Genomic DNA, 22,493 nt, shown 5'->3' with positions numbered 1-22,493 from the left:
TAACCTATTATTTGTTAGTTTTAGTGCTGCTTATTATTTTAATTCAATATTATTTATACTATTTCATATGTTTCAAATATAATTGATATTTCATAACATTAATTTTTAATATGTTTTTTTATAATTAATTTTTAATATATTGTATGTTATATTTTCCAGCAAATCTATTATTTTTTCGTATCTTTATAATATTAATATTTAATAAAATAATTATAATTTAGATATCAATATCGATCTAAATTTAACTGCACTAAATTGAATTGGATCAAATTTTTTTAATCAAACCAAATTTTTTGAATTAATTTGATATTTTTTTTTTGCTAATGCCAAATTTCGAACCAAATATCTCTAAGTTGCAAAGTGACTCCTCAACCAAGGGACTACCTGAGAAACAAACCATTAATTTGATTTTAGTGTATATACTACATATATACTAGCTGTTGCAGATTTCAATCATTGAAATTAATATCTCATTATTATGCATGAATTATTAAAGTTAAACACAAATTAATCATGTTGTCTCTATAACTTTACCCTACGTAATCACTCTTTTTTTTTTTTTAAGTATAAATAAATGATTCTTTGCCAAAAAATTTCCAACCGACTTTTATAATTTATGCATCTGCTTACAAATACCAATTTATAATTTATTGTAGTGCTATATCATCATATTATTATTTTTTTAAAATAAACTTATAATATTTCTTTTTGGTATTAACTCTTTAGTTTTTAGGCGAAGGAGCCCCTAGTAATTCAAAATTCGGCTACGAAGTAAATAAAGTCCAGTAAAAAATGATTTATACCAAAAATCAAACTCAAGTTCTCTTGAACAATTCGTCATTCAATACTAGAAATTTGCTTATTTCCTACGATTTTTTTCTTCTTCTGCAGATTTAGACCAAAAATCTACAGGAAACTCCTGTGGATTCTGCTTCCCAGCTAATACCTTTGTGGATAATTGTATTCTTAAATCAAACAGCAAGTAATATCCGTAGGAAAATCCTCAAATAAAATGCGCAGGAAATATTATCTTTCCACATGTAAATCGGCAGGAAATGAAATGATTTCTTCTTAAATAGAACTCTAAATAAAATTATATATATATAATCGAGCTAGTTTATGAGTCAAACGAGTCGAACTATATATAGTTTATGTTCAGCTCATTTATTTAGCGAACTTAATTTTTCACTCAAGTTCAGCTCATTTGGTTCACGAACCAAATTTACGAGTCAATAATTGAATCGAGCTTCGAACTATTCATGAGTTGACTCGGGTCATTGCCAACCCAAATTACAACAAAAAACAAACGGTCCAAAAAAATTATAATTCTAACAACTTAAGTATAAGTAAATCCAATGAAGCTAAAAACAACAGGGATTAAGGGGAACAAAATACACAAAGATTGTTGGATTTCGACCCTATCCAATTTTCTTTCTCATGTTTTATCTAATTTTCTTAATCTAATGGTTGATAAATAACACAGAGCAAAACAACACTTAAGAAGAGAAGAAAAATGAATGAATGTCTAAGATTATTAAACCAAAATTGACCTACGTCGGGAGAGAGAACATTTTTTTGATCTACTATCGATGAGTCTTTACAAAAGATGCAAATAGATTACACGAAATTAACTTCGAGTTCTCACGAGAACAAACCTTAATTTCTATCCATTTCTAACAATAATTATGAACAATGAATCTCACTACCAAGGTGTTTTAATGTGTTTCTCAACCTTAGATATCAGTATCTCACCAATTTTTTTTCTTCAATCTTTTAGATGTTGATTTTCTAAGAATTGTCTCTTTTTAATACTCTCTCCGGTCCTTATTATAAGAAGAATTTTACTTTTTAGATTCATATAATGTTGGATGTATCTTGTCCATATTATTGACTAGATACATCCAACATTTTATGAATCTAAAAAGTAAAGTTCTTCTTATAATAAGGACCGAAGAGAGTATAAATGGAGCCTTTAAATTGGTCTAAAAAAGTTGGACAAAAAACCCAAACTTAATACTACTTTAGATTGGCTCAGGGTGCTTGGGTAGGGGTGGGAAAAAAAAACCAAAAATTGAACCGAACTGCGGAACTAAACCGAACCAAACAAAAAAAACTGAACCATAACTAACAGTTTTAAAACTAAAATGAAACAGTTTGGTTCGATTCTTGATTATCAGTTTGGTTCTGTTCGATTCTCTTAATGGTTCAGTTCTTTTTAGTCAAAAGTTAGTTATAGTTTGATTTAGAACCATAAAATCAAACCATTTTAACAGTTTGGTTCGATTTAAAAGACAAACGGTTCAGTTCGGTTCAATTATTATGAATTTTGAAAACAATTTGGTTCAGTTCGATTTGGTTTTCCTTAAAAACCGAACCATGCCCACCCGTGGGTGCAAACCCCCCATGTTAGCGTGCAAAATGGTAGCCCTATGCCTAGCTCTAGGCACCAATCTCGCACGGCTGGACGCAAACATGTCATTTCTAGGCACATAAACCCACATTTGGGCTTAAATAAAATGCTCCAAAAATATGATTTTTTGATTTTAAGGCATACACAACATTAATTATCACATCATTAACCCATTACAAAAAAAAATTGATTGCTCTGTGCTGTGTTTCTTAGAAGCCCCTCATATTTTACTTGAAGAAAGCTAGCTTTCATTGGTCTGCATTTTTTTGTGACAACCCTTCAATTTTTAAGGGAAGTTAGTTTAGTAATCCGATTTTCACTTAGAAGTAAGTAAAGTTTGACAAAAATAAAATTTAACTCCCACAACACTCAGATTCTCCAGTACAATTTTAGCGAAAAAGGATCATCATTTATATCGTTTTTTTTTTTGTTGGTAGAGTTATATCTTTGGCTCAAGAAAAGTACTAAGCCCAATACTTGTTCACCAAGAAACTGATGGCCCAAAACCAAAACACATATATTTAGTTTGTGAAACGCACCGTTTTACTATAGCTGAAAGAAAGGGTTTTAGATTCCAAACCAAACAACCTCTCGTTTCGAAGGATTCGATTCTCTTTGCTCCCACTTCTCAGTTTCTCTCTGCGGTTTCTCTGTTTTTCCAAGGTTCGTGTCACATTGATTTTTCATTCATTATGAGTTTCTCACATTGTATATTTTTTCTTGCTTCTTTATTATTTTTTCTCTGTTTTGTTTTGATTATAAGCAGTTTTGAATACAGAATAAGATAATCTACCAACAATTTATGTGAGTTATTCATGTACTTTTCCATTGTAATGTGATGAGGTTGGTCTTGTTGCTGTTATTTGGACATAGACATAGACTTTAACTTTTGAACATTATTAAATGTTGATGTTTTGATTAGTTCTTGTGTTTTCTTATTTTTGACTATGTTAATTTAGGTTGTAGAATTTGAAACTGGATATTTGATTATTTTTCATATGTTCAATTAATACTAATAAGATTCTCCCATGCTTTCTTCAATGATTTTCACATATATATATATTTTTGGAATATTGTTCAATATTGGTCAGTACTCAATAGCACTTAGGAGGTGAGACATTGAAGAACAAAGTGTCATGGGTTTATATCTTAGGGTATGTTTTGATGGATCGTAGGGGAGGACATAAATTGAATTTGAAGAATTTATCTAAGCGATCCAAAATTCTCTTCCAATACATGTTTTTTAGTTAATTTCAATTATTTGGTTAGTATTCGTTTAGAAATTTAGTTATTTTGGCATGGTTAGACACTAATTAATTAAAGGATAGTAACTGTATTAAAACTAAAGGATGCAAGGAAATAGAGAAATATAGATTTCTGAAGAAATTAGGTGAGGAGGTGCAGATTCGTAAAACACTTAGAGAAGTAAGGAATTAATTGAACTATATTTTTTGAAAATATATTTTTGGTCACATAGCTTAAGATATATTTAATCTCATATTTTAGAGATATGCATTAGGAATATTTTTTTGGGAGCAAATTCTGATATGTTTTGGAAACCTCTGTTGTCAATAGCGGCGCTACAACCGCTATAGCAGTGCGACGCGACAAAATGGAGGTCACCGAGTTAGCCTAAAGCGCTACGGCAATCCAGGGTGTAGTAGCCAACATTTATGTGAAGCGGGCGCTATAGCGCGTCACGAGTCGCGGGAGTAGCAGTTTCGTAGCACCGCTTTTAATTGAACAACAAAACGACGATTTTGCCCTTAATTTTTAAACGTTTTAGAAAATAATTGTGAAATTTCGTTAAACCCTAATTCTTTATCTATTTGTTACTCCTCTTTCTCTCTATTTGTCACTTAAATAGCAAAATTGGACATTAAACCCTAAATCGGCGGAAAAACCTAAAATCGGTAAAAAACCATAAATCGGCCGAAAAACCTAAAATCGACAATAAACCATAAAATCGGCCGAAAAACCTAAAATCGGCAGAAAAAACCTAAAATCGACTATAAACCATAAAATCGGCCGAAAACCGGAAATCGGCCAAAAAACATAAAATCGGCCGAAAAACCTAAAATCGGCCAAAAAAACCTAAAATCGACCGTAAACACAAAAAATCGGCTGAAAAACCTAAAATCGACCAAAACCCTAGAATCCATTATAAACTCTAAAATCGGCCGAAAACCCAAAAAATCAGTCGGAAAACCAAAAATCGACCCTAAACCCAAAAAATCGGCTGAAAAACCTAAAATCGGTCAAAAACCCAAAAATCAACTATAAACCCAAAAATGACCGAAAAACGAAAAATCAACCAAAAAACCCAAAAATCGACTATAAACCCTAATATCGGCCGAAAACTGGGTTTATAGTCTATTTTTGGGTTTTCGGTCATTTTAGGTTTTTCGGCTGATTTTGTGGTTTATAGAAGATTTCAGGATTTTGGGTCGCTTTTAGGTTTTCGGCCGAGTTTTTTTGGGTTTAGGGACGATTTTAGATTTTTCGGCCAATTTTTTGGGTTTTCAGCCGATTTTAGATTTTATAGTCGATTTTAGGGTTTTTGGACGATTTTAAGTTTTTCCGTCTATTTTGAGTTTTTCGGACGATTTTAGGTTTTTCGGCCGATTTAGGGTTTAAAGTCCAATTTTGCGATTTTGGTCGATTTTTTGGGTTTATAGTTGTTTTTTGGGATTTTGGCCGATTTTAGGTTTTCGGCCGAGTTTTTTGGCTTTAGGGTCGACGTTGGGTTTTTCGGCATATTTTTTTTTGTTTTTTGGCCGATTTTTTGGGTTTTCGGTCGATTTTAGGTTTTTTGGCCGATTTTAGGGTTTTATAGTTGATTTTTTAGATTTTGGCCAATTTTAGGGTTTCTGCCGATTTTTTGGGTTTTCTGTCAATTTTTGGTTTTTCGGCCAATTTTTTGGTTTTCGGTAGATTTTTGGTTTTTCGGCCGATTTTAGGGTTTATAGTCAATTTTTGGAATTTTGGCCGATTTTAAGTTTTTCTACCGATTTTTTGCGTTTCAGCTGATTTTAGAGTTTATAGTCGATTTTTGGGCTTTTGGCCGATTTAGGTTTTTTCTGCCGATTTTTTGGATTTTCGGACGATTTAGCGTTTATCGTCGATTTTAAGGTTTTTCGGCTAATTTTAGGTTTTATGTTCAATTAGTAATTTTTAAAGTTCATTGAGAAAAAGGAATTTCAAATTTTTTTGTTTTAGGTGTCATTTTGAAATTCTCTAAATTTAACTTGAACAAAATACTTCATAAATTTCCATCATTTTGAAAATTCTTCAAATTATCATCCAAACAATGGAATTCACCTCAAATCATTTGAATTCCCTCAAAACATTACTTTACCTTAAAAAATTCCCCATCCAAACACACTCTTAGGGAGTTAACTGCAAATCCAAGTAAGGGTGCTTAATGAATTTACTTAAGTTTCTGAGTTTTAGTAATATTGAGTATAGTTCCCTTCTTTTATTTTCTTCAATTATTTGATTTTATATAGAATTCGATTCAATAAATACTTTTCATGATTTGAACAAGAAATTTATAGGAGTCTCTATAAATTTATTGTTCAAATCATGAAAAGTATTATTGATTACTATGAGAATCGGTTTACGTGTGACATGATGAATAGGTATGGAATAGGGAATTTGGTGATATTGATTTCGGTTGATAATGAATTGTCATTAACTGTTACTTTTCATACCTATATATTTATTTTATTCTTCCTAATACTACAATCATGTACTAATTTTGCGTACTCGTATTGCAGCAAACATGGCAGATGAAACACCAAATGATTTGAAGGAGGAGGTTGTTGATGTAAGTTTATTTTCCATGTAGTTATCTATAGTTTTAAGAATGCTTTCGTGCTACTTTGTTTCCTTTAATTGGGCCCAAAAACAGGTTTGGTACACCAGATAGTATTGATTGGATTTAGTTTTGTATCAAATTGAGATATGACTGGCATGTATTGCAACATACTGATATAGTGATATGTGATAACCAATGTTGGTACTTCAGTTGTAGTAACTTTTCTATCTAGCTTCTGCTGCATGACTTACGAAATTGCAGATTGCGCCATTCGATCCTACTAAGAAGAAGAAAAAGAAGAAAGTTACAGTTGTAGATCCGGCAGATGATGAATCAGTGGATAAATTGACCGAGAAGACAGAAAATCTGTCAGGTATGTAAATTATAACAAGCATTTGCAATCTCCTGTCATGGTTTATCTTTTCTAAGTTATCTGAAAATGGTGCTTAGGCAATGTTGATTCTCAATAGCTATTCACTTGCAGTTTCTGATGGGATTGATACATTTGCTGGTTTGAAAAAGAAGAAGAAGAAGCCTGTATGTCTCTTTTTCCTGAATTGAAGCTTTTTATTTTGCTTAGATTTGTTGGAAGCAATTTGACACGTGAAGTTTGTTATTTGATTATAGGTTGAAATCACTAACTTAAATGAGGAGAGTGGAGATGCAGTCGAAGATTTGGATGGTAAAGAATCAAATAAATGAATAAAAGTTTATTTCCTGATAATGGACTGTGTGCTTTGTTCTGAGAAGGTTAATGAATACTAAACATTTGATGGATTATATTGCTTTTAGATTATGCTGAAGATGATGAAGAAGAAGCGGTTGCTTTGCATCCTCGTTATCCTTGGGAAAGGAGTGACCGTAATTATCAATATGAGGAGGTACGCCATTTTGTCCTTTCTGATGTCCAGTAAAGCTATATTAACCTCTTCCTTTCAATGGCAATTTCAATTTTCTGTTGCACGTTCATCACTTAGTCCCAAAAGTGTTTCTGAGCTGATTTTACTTCTCATCTTTGATTCAAATTATTTATTTTCTGGTTCTTGTCGATATCCTCTTCTATGTTTCCAGATTAGTTTAATTGACTTTGTTTTGGGCCTTCTAACGTCCGGATGTATTACGTCTAGACTCGTGTGCTTAAAATTTTAAAATTGAAGCATGATAACATAATTGATTATATAGGATTCTAGATTTATTGGTGCTTTATTATAGTTGGATCATGCCGTTCACTTCCCTTGGACCATAAGCTGTGATCAAAGTATTACCTACATTATTTTTAGTCTACCCTGTTCAGTTTTTACTTGGAAATAGCTACCAATCCTCCTCACTCTCATCTCTTGTGTATTCTGAACGATTTTTGGTACAGCTTCTTGGCAGGGTGTTTAATATTCTACGTGAAAATAATCCAGAACTTTCTGGCGGTCCGCAAAGGACAGTTATGAGGCCTCCTCAAGTTCTTCGTGAAGGCACAAAGAAAACCATTTTTGTGAATTTTATGGATCTGTGCAAAACGAATGTTGATATTTTTTCTCTGTTTTTTTGGCAATTATACTTGACACATCCCGAAATTTCACTAGAAGGCAATGAAAAATTATAAACTAGTGCATTTTAGAGCTTAACAATACCTGTACAAATGTATGAATGCCTGCAATATAACATAACATTTGAGACATTTTCGAGATGAACCTCGCGATTCTATTAAGTATGCCGAGTGATTATTAATGTTAATGTACTGTTTACCTGATCTTTCAGGATGCATCGACAGCCAGACCATGTTATGGCTTTCTTGCTTTCTGAACTCGGTACTACTGGCTCCCTAGACGGACAACAGAGATTGGTTGTAAAGGGAAGATTTGCACCAAAGAATTTTGAAGGAATTCTACGACGATATGTCAGTAAGTATCTGTATTCAATATTTAATAATCTGCTGTATTCCAGAAATGGTAAAGTTTCTAAGTTTCAAAAAAAATTCTGTTGTTATTTGTGTTATTTGTTAGATGTTATTAGCCTAAGTTTGTTGCACATTCTTTTTCTCAGATGAATACGTTATTTGTCTTGGATGCAAGAGTCCAGACACACTACTTACAAAGGAGAATCGTCTATTCTTTCTCCGGTGTGAGAAGGTGAATTTTCTATCACACCTTTGCCCCACTTCCGTTGTTTTACCATTCGATATTCTTTAATATTGGTTTCTTGTTTGCAGTGTGGATCAGGAAGATCGGTTCTTCAAATCAAAGCTGGTTTTGTTGCTCGTGTTGGCCGAAGGAATGCAGGCGGAACATGATTTGTCCCTATTTTTTATTTGTTGTTGAAATTGGTTGTGAAAACAAACATTTTATAAATTTTAGTCCATTTGTTGTAACGCTCACTTCTAATAGAGTTTGTTGTGGTATGCCTTCTTAAAGGGTAAAAGCATTGTTATCATTTTTTGGGGTCAAATATGTTTCTTTCAATGAAAATCATATTTGCTCATACTATTTCAAGTGTTTACGCCATTTCGAAAATAATTGAATTGCAATTTCGGAGTTTTAGTTTATGGTTTGTAAAGGAGCATGTTAATCTTACTCTTTCAAATTTTACATGGCTTCTTTATTTGTGTTTGCATTGTAAGTGAAGGGAAAAAAAAGTGATTATGGTTTTGTATATGATTATGGATCAATCATTTATTTTTTTTCCTTCTAAAATGCGGTTTTCTTAGTTATGTTCATGGTTTTCTTATGCTAACTAAAACGATTTTTTATTTCTTGATAAAAAACAATGCAAATAATTGATATAGTAGTATTAGGCAACTTTGAATGGCAAAGTACAATGCTGTAAATTAAACTTTAAAAATTAAAAAATGTAACAACTTTGGGGGAATTTTTGCCTATTTAGTGAACAAGACTTATTAAGAGATTTGAGCATAATAGTGATCAAGATTAAGTTGATGGTTTAACATCTCATACAAATTTCATTATTGTATAGAGATTTAGCACTGATTATGTGAAATTTCTTGGCTACAAACCATGCCTCTAATCACAATCATATATTTGTATAGTGTTCATCTTTATTTGAACAGTTTTTTTACCATCAATCTATATACTTATAAAGTGATTTTTGTTTTAATTCCTTAATTGGCTTTCTGTTGGACATAAATTTGGTATTTATCAATTAAATATAATTGGCGGGTCCAACATTTATTTTGAAGGTTCTATTGTCAAAATGAAACTTTCAAATATTGTGTCGAGGTTTAACTATATCGAAGCATAGGAGCGCGTCGAAGGCTTTGAAGGGCGCATGTTGGTTTTGGCTTTGACAGGAACCTGTCGAGAGAATGAAATCAAGTCGAAAAGGTTAGTTGGGCCAGGCCCAAAGGAACAACAACGGCCCAATAAGTGTTAGCGCGCGCTGAAGGAGTGAAAGATGAAAGTGGAGAACGTGGGTCGACGTGGCAAACGAAAGACCGTCCAGATGATCGAGAGGCAGTTACCACTTTGCTTTAGTATTTATAGCAATTTTTCATTCAGAACAAGGGTCACAAAATTTTACATAAAACTTTCTCTGAAATTCTAAGTACTCAGCGTTCGAACGAAAGGAATACCTGAGAAGAGATGTATGTTTTGTGAACCATTTTATCTGTAATTGTTTTACATTCAATGCATTTTACTTTCCAGCAATTCTCTTTAGTTTAATTTGAATGCTTGTTTGAGAAACTACTACTTCGAGGCGATTCGAACTAGTTCTTTCTTGTCTTAATTGAAAACGTTTCAATTTCTAAGTGTTTGTTTCCTTGTTAAAACGAACATTCAAACCTTTTTTCTAAGTAAACAAAACACAAAATTGTCCTGAGATTTACTAGTTGGTCTCGCGAGTTTAAATACTTAACTAGCGGTTGTTTACCAAATTTCCACGTAAACAAATTGGCACGCCCAATGGGACTGGTTTTGTGTTTGTTTAAAATATTTTGTATGTTGTGGAATGAGAAACTTGTTACTTGCATATAACTGATGATAGGTTAGGTTATGGTTAAAACTACTCAAAGATCTAACTCTAATAGAAATCAAAGTTCTAGTGCGATGAGTAGCGAAGCAAGTTCGAGTGGGGGAGTCGATCCACCCCCACAGAGTTTGGACACGTCTGGATTAATTAACGTTCCAATTTTTTCCAGCCCAACCATCTCGAATGTGCATGATGTCATTCCAACTATGCCAATAACAACTATGGCAATTCCGTCCGTGACTGCTGGTCCTGGACGTTCAAACCCACCATCAGGCCATAATTTTATGTATAGGCCTCCCCCCACACTTGCCTTTGGGATGCCAGTTTTTGAATCTGATAGGTACACTTCATCGAGGGTGACTCCCACACCCTTAACTACTGCGTCTGTGTTGTCTTTGAGACAACAAATGGATGAGAGTAATCATGAGATGGTTAATCTCTTAACGCAACAAATTGGTATTGTGTTTAATCCATTAATTCAGAATACCAACGAAAGTTATCAAATGTTGGCATTTCAAATGAGTCGAATTGCTGATTTTTTTGGTACACCCCCACCACCTCCTAGAGTAAATCCTGTTACTCCACAAGTGATATTACCTGCAATGTCTTCGACTCCGGTGCAGCAAAGGCCAACTTATGTGGCCAATGAGACAGTTCCTATCCCAACTCCTACACCAGTTGTACAAGAGGAAACTCATTACCCTCATGAGGTTAACCAAATTCCTCAAGTAGTAAATCAAAATCCTCCCGTTTTTAACCCAAACCCTCAAGTGGTTCATCAGAACCCTCCAGTGGTAATGGTTAGGAGGAACCAGGACCCTGATGAGGTAGTGCGAGAGGTTCAGAACAATAACTTACTTGGCCAGCACAATTTGGCTAACATGGTCGAAACGATTTTGGCCCAAAATGGCCTAAATACGGGTTGTCGAAGGCCAAATTTTGTCTCTGCCTTCAATGAATATGTGGTGCAAACAGAGTTACCAAGAGGTTGGAAAGTCCCAAAGTATACTAAGTTTGCTGGGGACACTAATGAGTCAACCGTAGAACATATTGCTAGGTACTTAGCTGAATATGGGAATTTGGCAAATAATGAAAATTTGCGAATGAAGTATTTTCCTAATTCGCTTACCAAGAACGCGTTTACTTGGTTTACAACTTTGCCTCCCAATTCGATCCATAGTTGGGCCCAATTGGAAAGAACTTTCCATGAACAATTTTATATGGGCCAAACTAAGATAAGCCTGAAAGAACTAGCCAGTGTAAAGAGAAAAAACCAAGAGTCGATTGATGACTATTTAAATAGGTTTCATTTACTGAAGTCCAGGTGCTTTACCCAAGTGCCTGAGCATGAGCTGGTAGAAATGGCTGCTGGTGGTTTAGACTATTCGATTCGAAAGAAATTGGATACCCAATACCTTCGAGACATGTCACAGTTAGCTGACAGGGTGAGACAAATCGAAAGGCTAAAAGCTGAAAAAGCTAGAAATTCTAAGTTTCAGAAAAAGAAAGAAATTGGTTTTGTTGACTCTTATGATAATGAAATTGATTATGAAATTAGTGATGAATACTTAGAATTTGAAGATAGTGATATTAATGTGGCTGAATTAAAACCTGGGCCTCCTTACACGTGTAAGTTGTTAAGGCCGTCGAATGGAAAAAATCCAGTCGAACCAAAAAATGATAAGTTTGTTACAAAAACTTATACCTTCGACATTACTAAATGTGATGAAATTTTTGATTTATTGGTAGCCGATGGTCAAATTATTGTGCCAAAAGATATGAAAATACCACCAATAGAGCAAAGAAAGAAAAGAGGTTATTGTAAGTTTCATAACTATTTGGGACATAAAACTTATCAATGTGTTGCTTTCAGGGACTTGGTGCAAAAAGCGCTAAACGAAGGAAGGCTGAAGTATGCTGATAAGGCAAAGCCTCCAATGAAGGTAGATACAGACCCTTTGCCACCTGCTGATGCTACCTATGTCGAAGTCTACGACTGTAACATGGTTGAAGTGGTAGATACTACTGCTCCAGTTGAGGCTGTGCCTGAAGAGGAATATGAAAGGAGGGTGCGTGAAGTATACCCCAATGCTGAGGAAGAACTGGTGGACTTCCTAAATAGGTGCAAGCTGAAGAATTCTGAGGTGATGCTTTGCCCTAGGTGCAGTGCTGTGTGCGACAAAGAGGCCACTGCAGGCCTTCAAAATGTTGTACCCTATGCTAAAAATAAGAGAAAATGGCCAAAAGCTAGGCCAAACCAAAAAGCTTGGCCCTACAAAGGAGCCAATTGGGGAAAGCCTATCACCAAAGGCCTTTCGATCCAGCAAAGGCTAGGTCCTCAGAACACTTTCAAACCATCTGGAAGAGCACCCATTAACCAATGGGTAAGTGGGCAGCATGTAACTTTCAACCGAAGAATGATGGAAAATGGAAGTTCTAGCAATGTAAATGTGAACATTGTGTCTGAACCCAAAGGTTCAAAAGTGGTAGCTGGAAAAGAAACAGTGAATGCTGCCACAGAAGTCAACAAATAATCTTATAGAAACAACTATAAGGGAAAAAATCCTATGACTCGCACTCAGTGGCGAAGGTTTCAGAGGAAACAAAAGTTAGCATCGAAGGATGCTGAGGTTGGGGGCAAAGCTGTTGCAACCCAGAAGGCTGAGAAAGTTGAAGTGGCCAAAAGGCCAGCGAAAGAGAGGCTTTCCATAGTATTGGAGGAGCCAACAGCTGAAAATGCCCAAGAAGTGGCAGAAGGTGAGGATGACATGGAGGATGATGATCTCCTAGATGAGGGGTCTGATTTCGACGTTATGGTTAATGTAGTGTCTATCTTGCCATTAGAGTATGACGTGCCTACAGAAGTCAACGAGTTGGAGGAAGACTTTGAGGCCCTTAATTTGGCTGATCACAAGCCAATGTGTTATTATGTGATGCAAAATGGCTGTGTCGAAGAACAAAAAGCTGTTTTCGAGAAGCCAGACTTAGGAATGCAGAACCACTTGAAAGCTCTATTCATCAGAGCGAAAGTCAACAATGTGGGAATAAATAAAGTTTTAGTTGATGGTGGAGCTGTGGTGAATATCATGCCCCACTTCATGCTAAAGAAATTAGGTCTTTATGATACAGACCTTCATTCTCACAATGTGGTATTGGCCAACTATGAAGGAAAAACTGGCCATTCCTTGGGGGCAGTGCAATTGGAAGTGTGTGTTGGTAGCACTGTTCGAAAGACCTTGTTTATGGTCATAGCTGTCAAACCCAATTATAATCTGTTATTATGCAGAGAATGGATTCATGGTGTTGGAGTTGTTCCTTCAACCATGCATCAGAGATTAATCATCTGGAGAGAAGATGGTTTAGTCGAAAATGTGGAGGCAGATCAAAGTGCGTATGTTTCAGAGACAGGCACTGTGACTTTGCAGAATTTCGACAAAAACCTGGCTTCAATTGCTCCTTGTGGTGAGCAAGATGCTGCCTTCGATCCAAATGGAGTGGTGTCAAAAAATGTATACCACTCAGTTAAGCTGCATCCAACTCATGGCTTTTGTTGGGAAAGGGAAGACATAGAGAAGCCCTTGTCTGAAGATGCATACCCACCAGTTTCTGGATGGGTCAACTATAATGAGCATGATGATTAAGTCCCCAGCATGGGATCGAATTACGGCTTATGCAGCCGAAAATAGAATCAAGATGGCTCTTGAGGCCATTAATGTTCAAGAAAATCCTGTTATCTATTCTTTTTTAAGAGATATTGATGCGTTGGTATGTGAAGAGTGGTGAGGAAAAGAGTTGCAAGGCGTAAGTATTTATAGGAGGATTTAACGCGCGTTAATGCCTATGCAGTTACAACTAGCCATGGTCAGTTTTCATAGGGAAATGCCATGGCAATAAATGCTCGAAGTCAGGTAGTCAGTTGTGTTGACTGCTTTGGAAACATGTTTGCTTCATTCCTTACAAAATGACATTAATGAGGCTTGGGACAACAACCCAAAAGGGGGGAAGCAAATAACGACAGAGAATAAAATACTTAGCCAAAACATAAACATGCAGCGTTAAAAAGCCAAAGTAGGCATACATTAAAAAAAAGCATGCCTGAAATTGTTCGACAATTCCCAGTGTTTAAAGGTTCACAATCAAAACACTCAAAAAAAAAAAAACTAAAACTGGAAAATTACAAAGTCTTAGGGTTGTCGTTGTGATGGCGAAGGGGGTTTTCGATTGGCTGCTTGGAATTGATAATACTGGTTTCGAATAGAAACCAACTTACGCTGCAGCATCTCTTTATCACTGGTAAGGCGCTCAACTCGCCTTTGGACAGCCAAACCATCACTGTAATGTTGGATGCCTTCGTGCGCTAGCTCATCAAGCTTGGCCCTTTGTGCTTCGATAGCCACTGCAGCCAGTTTCTCCATTTTTGCCTCTTCCTGCCGAATCTTCTCTCGCAAGGTCTCAATCTCAGATTGCCATTGAGCAATATTGTCCTCACAGATTACGAGCTGTTCGAGAGCTTCAGTAGAAGTAGCCTTAATCCTTGTGACTTCTGTATTGCAACTGGAAGCCCAGCATGTCCCCATTAAGAATTTCTCGCCTAAATCTGATTTCATGCCCAAATTGTTCTTGCTCGAGCAAATCTTCCTTGCCTTCTGCGTCTGCAGCAGCGGAACTAGAGGTGCCATGGCTTGACAAAAGTTTGTTGAGTGCATCTGCTGGAGTTAAATCTTTTAACTCTCTAGCAAGTTCAGCTGGCAAGGCAACAGTGTGATGCGGCTTCGAAACAGAGGCCCATTCTTCACCAAGAGAATCACCAATGTGGGAGTTGCTATCGTCAGAGTCGAAGGTATCAGCGCTCGTCGAGCCAGAATCATGGCTTGGCCCACTTGGTTGCGATTGGTTGGTAATGGAATGTTCGCCATCAACTGATGGCCTCTGTTCAGTGGAAATATTGGCAGCATGATCAGCTTGAATGTTGGATGGAGGATCATTGGCAGCCAATACTTGGGCTGGATTTGACAAAGGGTCTTGTTGTGTTAGGCCTTGGTCATTTCGAATCTCTTCGTTGTTAGGCCTAAGAGCATCATCTCCCATAACATGGTGAGGTGAACCAGTAGCTTGAGGTGGCGATGGTGTCCTGTTGGGGATACTGGTTGCGACAGGTTGAGGGGATGGAGATTTTTCTAGCATAGCTTCAGGCTGCGCACCAGTTTGTCCTTCGACCACTCCTTCAGCTGCTTTGCTAGGAGAAGGTTTATCTTGAGAAACAGCTTGAGGGAAATTTTGTGGCTGAAATAAATGAAGCCATGAAAGAATAAGTAGCAAGTTCAAGGGCTAAAGAAATAATAGGAAATGAAAATGGCTTACTTGGGCTTGATGGGCAACAGTAGCCTCAAGCTTTGAAGGTGTTTCTGTTGCAACAGCAGGAGTCTCGACAGCAGTAGCTGGAACAGGAGATTTTCTGTGTTTCTTTTTCTTCTTCTTTTTCTTTTCTGTTTGCTCTGGAGGAGGGTTCTCAGGTGAGGCAAGAGTGTTAGTTTGTGCCTCAACTTCAGAGGACTTTTGTTCAGGAGTACCCACTTGGTTGGATTGGTGTTCTTTCTTCTTCTTCTTTTTCTTCTTGTCTTTGGGGGGTTCATCATTATGGGGAAGATCTTGTGTAGTAGCAGTATTTGTCTGTTCAGGGATAGTCGAGAGGACGGGCGTATCCTGCAGTCCACATCTCAATAAGTTTTGCATTCGAGACAGAAGGAAAGAAATCTTTGGCTAAATAGGTACCTTATCTGGAGCACTTGAGCAAGTGGCTGGAGTAGATTTTGTTTTCTTCGAAGCAGAAGGAGCTTCGGCTGAGTGTGACCTTTTGCGTGAAGTAATCTAAAAAGGGCATACCAAAGTCAATATGAAGATCCCATAAAAAATATGATGAGTTCATAAAAGGGGAAATGTTTACCTTTAGTTCAACCTTTGGTAGTGGAAGAGGCGGCTTGTTGGAGTTGCTAGAACCTGCTTTCGATTTACTCCCTGCATAAAAAGAGGTAAATATAAGAAAAAGTACACAGGCTAAAAGTTGTATAAATCAGAAAGTCGAAGCGAAGAGGTACCTCTGGTGTTCAACTTCGACTTGATCTTGTTCAAGATTGATGAGTCGAATCCATCAGAGATAGCAGCAAGCAAGACAACCTTGTTAACTAGGCGTCCCTCATAATGAAGAGACCACCAGTTAAAGAATTCCCTAGTGCAGGCATGGGAAGGGGCAAAATCAAATGGAGTAAGCTCATAGGAGGGCTGGTTGAAATGGCGTAAGAACAAATGGAATTGTGGCTCTGTCATACCATATTTACCTAAGCAAATCTCCCTTTCTTCCAAATATATGCTCTTGGGGAGTATTTGAGTTAAGCCAAATTGGCGAGACACCAGGTTTGGGAAATAGCCAACTAGCCCAAAGTCTTCAGAAGTCAAGCCAATTCGACAGGACAAAACTGCAGGCATTAAGTAGGCACTCCAAATATTGTTAGTTATTGTCTCGAACTCTGGTGGAGAAGGAAACTCTAGAGTAAACCAAGGGGGACCAAGTGGCCTATCCACAAAAGGAGCAAAGCTAGGCTTGAATTTCTTCAGGTTGAGAAAAGCATTGAAGTATTGCTGGAAAGCCACATCGTAAGCAAGGCCTCTTTCCCTAGGAACCAATCTTGCCAGCCTTGTGCCTTCGATTTGGCGTGTGCGCGCTTCCTCGTAATATGGCTCAGGCAAGAAAAGGTCCAGTTCTGTAGGAAAAGTGGCATTCAGCCATAATTGTAGCAACCAGAAAGGGCCAGCTCCTAAGAAGGTGGATCCATCACATGTCCTTTTGAGATGTTCACAAGCATCCCTCATGGATTCATAAAGACATCCAAAAACAAGTCGAACAAAGTTGAATTGTTGACATTCATGTAGTTGAATGGCCATAGGGATAAATTTCTTGGCCACTTGAAGGGATTGAGTGCAGAAAACATACTGAGATAGCCAGAGAGTTAGAAAAGCAACATGCTCCTCAGCGCCTACTTCATTATCAGTCTTTCGATTCTCAAGGATATACTTAGAGTAAGACTTGTTTCGAAAGTCGAACTTAACGGTGTCAGAAGCTTTGGAGGGATCATAAGTATCCCCAAGGGGTGATAAACCAGTAATAGCAGCAACATCAAGTAAAGTAGGAGTCTTCATACCACATTCGAAGTGGAAAGTGTTGGTGGAAGACTCAAAGAAGTGCAAAGCAGCAATAATCATCTCTTGCTGGTATTTGAGACCTGTTTTAGAGAGTTGAATGAGGTCATAAATACCACATGCTTGCCAAATATCAGCTTTGTCCTGTTGGATTCTGTCTAACCAACTTAAGTACTGGTCATTCAAGGAAGGAGTTGATCGAAACACCCTGTTAGGTTCTTTGATATAACTAAAGTTATAGGGTTCACTGATGAAAACCCTAGGAGCACAAGGTTTATAGACTGGGAAAATAGACAGGATCTTGGAGTTCCGGCTCTTATCACTTGGTTTGGGTCCCCCAAACGCATGCACGAGATTATTAATGGAATAAGGAAAGATTACTTGGCTTTCCCAAACCTTTTGTAAATCCAGACGCAATGACGGTTCTGGAACAACATCTTCGTCATAAGAAGAAAGCGTGGCGGTGGTCCATTTACCGGCGTAAGGAAGCGTTTTTCCAATATCTGAACTTGACGCCATTGATGAAGGTTTAAGAACTTCGTGAAAGAACGACGATTATGGTTGGAATTGGGAATTTCAGGTTGTTTGGGACAGTTCAGAGAAAATCTGAGGAAAGGAGAAGTTGAGGATTGGGTAATGAACAGAGTTATGAAAGGAGAAAACTTTTGGAAGCAAGAATCCAAGAAAATTCTCAGAAGATAAAGAAGAAGATGAACAGTTGATAAAGCGAAGTTGGAAAAAGTGTAATGGAGAGAGGATCTACCTGTTTATAGGGGCGTGTGATTTGAGGATTAAAAATAGTCCAAAAAGAAAAATAACAATTCTTTCAACTTCCTATATTGACAAGTGTCCAAATCCCTTGGTAAGTGGGAAAGAAACAAATTTTGTAGCTAATCCAAAATTTTGGATGTCAGCCTAAACGATAGGAAAGATAAACGGAAAAGAAAGATATCCATTAATGCTTTCAAAAATGCCACTTCCTCCTTCGATAGACACAGTCGAAAATGGCATTTTTGGGGGGCAATTTGTTGGACATAAATTTGGTATTTATCAATTAAATATAATTGACGGGTCCAACATTTATTTTGAAGGTTCTATTGTCAAAATGAAACTTTCAAATATTGTGTCGAGGTTTAACTATATCGAAGCATAGGAGCGCGTCGAAGGCTTTGAAGGGCGCATGTTGGTTTTGGCTTTGACAGGAACCTGTCGAGAGAATGAAATCAAGTCGAAAAGGTCAGTTGGGCCAGGCCCAAAGGAACAACAACGGCCCAATAAGTGTTAGCGCGCGCTGAAGGAGTGAAAGATGAAAGTGGAGAACGTGGGTCGACGTGGCAAACGAAAGACTGTCCAGATGATCGAGAGGCAGTTACCACTTTGCTTTAGTATTTATAGCAATTTTTCATTCAGAACAAGGGTCACAAAATTTTACATAAAACTTTCTCTGAAATTCTAAGTACTCAGCGTTCGAACGAAAGGAATACCTGAGAAGAGATGTATGTTTTGTGAACCATTTTATCTGTAATTGTTTTACATTCAATGCATTTTACTTTCCAGCAATTCTCTTTAGTTTAATTTGAATGCTTGTTTGAGAAACTACTACTTCGAGGCGATTCGAACTAGTTCTTTCTTGTCTTAATTGAAAACGTTTAAATTTCTAAGTGTTTGTTTCATTGTTAAAACGAACATTCAAACCTTTTTTCTAAGTAAACAAAACACAAAATTGTCCTGAGATTTACTAGTTGGTCTCGCGAGTTTAAATACTTAAACTAGTGGTTGTTTACCAAATTTCCACGTAAACACTTTCATACCGAAAATGATTTAAATTACCATCACACGTTGCTTATTTATGAATACATAAGGAATCATCAAGAACAATTTTTTTATGCAATCAACAAGGGCATCTAATTAAATATATGCGGCAATACAAAAAAAAAGTTGAAGTGTTTCTGCAATCTTTCTCTGCTCCATAATTCATCAGCACAAGGCTTAAAACTGTCACACACCAAAGGTGGCAATTAAGGCCATTGTCATTAGTGTTGAAATAAGTGGCATATAAATTCCTCCATACAAACTTGTGGCACCGTTAGGATCCTTATACTTTGATGTATCAAAACCTACATAAAACCAAAGTAAAATTTAATTTTGCAACCAAACCAATGACTATTTTTCTTTATTTTTTTTTATATTTTCACCAGTATACCAGCTCACTGAACTATCTAATCTGGTTCGATGGTCATCTTGCATCAAGTGGTTTCAACCCTCTCTCGATCGTAGTTGCGGGGGATCGAATCGTTATCCTCCCTACCAAGTTTAACACCAATCACGACTGAACCAACTAAGGATTGGAGGGTCCGAGGTTCGAACCTTAGATTCACCACTTCTCTACACTTATAATGTGTGAGTCTAACCACTAGGTTACTGGATCAAAATCAATGTCATATACTTAATCCAAAAATCTCTCAAAAATTTAAAATAGTTTTGGATTATATGTAAATTTACCTTGAAGTATATTGCAGGCATTCATAGTAACATTTTTGACATAGGAGACGTGTGCTTTATTAGCGAAATAGAAGTTTCTTTTGACATCTTCGATGCATTTGAAAACCAACAAGAAGTGATCATAACAACCACCCTTACAGAAATCATTGATGTCAGAATCTTGGACGTTTAGAGTACCATTTAATGTGATTGTGTAATTGGTTTTGAGGTTGCAAGTGTTTGAATGCTACATACATTTTGAAGTAAACATTAGTATTATATATGGAGCGAAGAGATTAAACATATGGTCATTGATAATTATGAATATCAATAGTATAGTCATTAAAAAGAGAGATTTTTAAAAAGCATAGGCATACTTATTTTTTTTGTTGATGAGTAGATGAGACACATATATTGTTTCTAAATATCAATTTGATTAAAGGTGATAAAAGTAGTTTCTTCATTTGGTTGAAAAATTCACACTAAATTTCATATCAAATTTGTGTTTAGAGTAAAAGAAATTCAAATATCAAATTTGACTTCATAGCACCAGAGGTTGTAGACCTTCTGAAAAGAGTTCAAAGGGTCATGCATAACAATGTTGTGTCACATATATCCATGAAAGTATTTTTGCAAATGATTGGTTTTGACCATCTATCTTTCATTCATGTGTTATATAATTATTTTTGGATAAAAAGAAATATATAAATCATTTCACTTCGAACTGAATTTTCTCATCAAATTAGTTTTACCAATTCAATTCATTCTAAATTAAGTCAAACAAACACATATAAGGTTATTTGCTAATTACATTCAGCATGCAAAAGTAAGCACTCCTCCAACTCTCAAAAGGGCTTAGATTGGCATTTCTTCTTGGCTGATCCCTATCTGAAAGGAGACAAAAAAAAGTTAACGATATTTTTCTTCTTCAAATTGTAGTTCCATCAACTATTTGGTTTCTCGAGAAAAAAAAATTAATACCATAGAGGATGAAAAAAAAAAAAGAAAAGAAAATTGTGACACAAGGGAGTACTAACTTTCAGCATTGGCAAGATTGAAAAATAATAACCCCAAAGAAATGCAAACAAGGAAGGTGCTATTAGCAATCTTCATTATTCCTTAATGATCAAATTAAGGACACTTAGTTGATTATGCTTGCAACGAAAACTTGTTTATATCATGCTTTAGAATAAGATGAGTTGAGATTAAAACTAGGAAAAATGTTGTTATTTTTGGCATATGCTTAGAATATGGCATCAAGCATTTATGATAAAAACAAGGAAACACTTGTGCTTATAAAAAAAAAAGAAGGAAACACTTGTAGTTTTTGAAACATAAGGCTTTGCATTGATCAAGACAACAAAATGAAACATGTTTTGGAGCTTTCTGTCGGAAATTAAGAGGTGGAATACAATGATTGCATCGTCCTATGTTTAAATGGGTCCCTCAAGTATATACAACAGTACGTACTTACATATGTATATCAGGTTTTCTCTGACATCAACAAGTCCTTCAAGTTGTGCATGGTGCACAAGTAGCGATTGTAACTGTTAACTACACAATCAATCAAAGAGAGAAATAGAAAAGAACAAAAGGGGCTAGGGTTTCATTACATTCCAATGACTTAATATTACAAAAGTGATAAGAGAATATTTATAATATAATCTAATGGACTATAACTTACTAGTATAAAGGCCCAATAGCTTAAGCCCAATACTTTATTATCTAACACCTATCCTCAAACTCATAATGCATCAACAAAAAGCATTGTGAGTTTGTCAAACAAAATACGAAAAACATATTAAATAATATAAACTTATAGCACTACCCCTCAAGCTAAAACTTACTAAGCTTTAAGCTTGTTACAAAATTAACCCAGAAAATTAAACTAAATCAACTAATATCATAACCAAGAGGCACAAATAGCAGCCAAAATAGGAACCTTCAGAGGGAAAAAGAAGAATCAAATCAAACCAATCTTAACATCCAATTCAGTCCAAGTTAATCAAATCCAAACCAATGGAACAAATCCAAACATTACCAAACCAAATTGTTCCAATCCAAACTGAACCAAATCATACCAACTAATCCAAACCAACATAAAGAATCAAACCACCAAATAGAAGAACCAGTCATCAGAGAGAGAAGCAACCAAAATAGAAGAACAGACAGAGGGGAGCAATCCAACATAAGAGAAATCATCGGAGAGAGGTCAAACAGGGAGAAGCAATCAGACATAAGAAAATCAGCAGAAGGAAGCAATCAGACAGAATTCAGACAAAAACATCATCAATGAGAAGCAATAGAAGAAATCCTTACAAAGAAACATTCAGACAGAAGAAATCAGCAGAGGGAAGCAATCAGACAGAAGAATTGACAGAGAGAAGTACTGCAATCGATTAGAAGAAACAATAAAGTGAGAAATACAATCAACTAGAAGAATCAATAGAGAGAGACAATCAAAGATAAGAACCAAATAAAGAGAGAAACAATTAAGCAGAAGAAGCCAATGAGGGAGAATACCAATCAAACAAAGAAGAACTCAAAAGGGGAGAGACAATCAAAAAAGAGAAACCATAAGAAACCAAATTGTGAGCACTCACTCAGCAA

At 36.1% G+C, this 22,493-nt stretch overlaps 1 protein-coding gene across 2 annotated transcripts; it reads left to right on the top strand.

Annotated features, from left to right (window-relative positions):
• The first annotated feature begins 2,974 nt into the window (after positions 1–2,974).
• Positions 2,975–8,737, top strand: LOC123923383 (eukaryotic translation initiation factor 2 subunit beta-like). 2 transcript variants are annotated; one of them, XM_045976070.1, is made up of 10 exons: positions 2,975–3,073; positions 6,190–6,239; positions 6,492–6,603; positions 6,715–6,767; positions 6,858–6,912; positions 7,023–7,111; positions 7,597–7,742; positions 7,983–8,125; positions 8,268–8,353; positions 8,434–8,737. In XM_045976070.1, the coding sequence occupies exons 2-10, from the start codon at positions 6,195–6,197 to the stop codon at positions 8,512–8,514; spliced, it is 810 nt and encodes a 269-aa protein (XP_045832026.1). In that variant the 5' UTR covers positions 2,975–3,073; positions 6,190–6,194; the 3' UTR covers positions 8,515–8,737. The 2 variants fall into 2 exon arrangements, with proteins under 2 accessions (XP_045832026.1, XP_045832027.1); XM_045976071.1 differs by lacking the exon at positions 2,975–3,073 and adding an exon at positions 5,916–6,051.
• The last annotated feature ends 13,756 nt before the right edge of the window (positions 8,738–22,493 follow it).

The sequence above is a fragment of the Trifolium pratense genome, linkage group LG4 (assembly GCF_020283565.1).
Source record: "Trifolium pratense cultivar HEN17-A07 linkage group LG4, ARS_RC_1.1, whole genome shotgun sequence".
Taxonomy (NCBI): domain Eukaryota; kingdom Viridiplantae; phylum Streptophyta; class Magnoliopsida; order Fabales; family Fabaceae; genus Trifolium; species Trifolium pratense.
The sequence above is the reverse complement of the archived record's forward strand: the minus strand, read 5'-3'. Positions and strand labels throughout refer to the sequence as shown.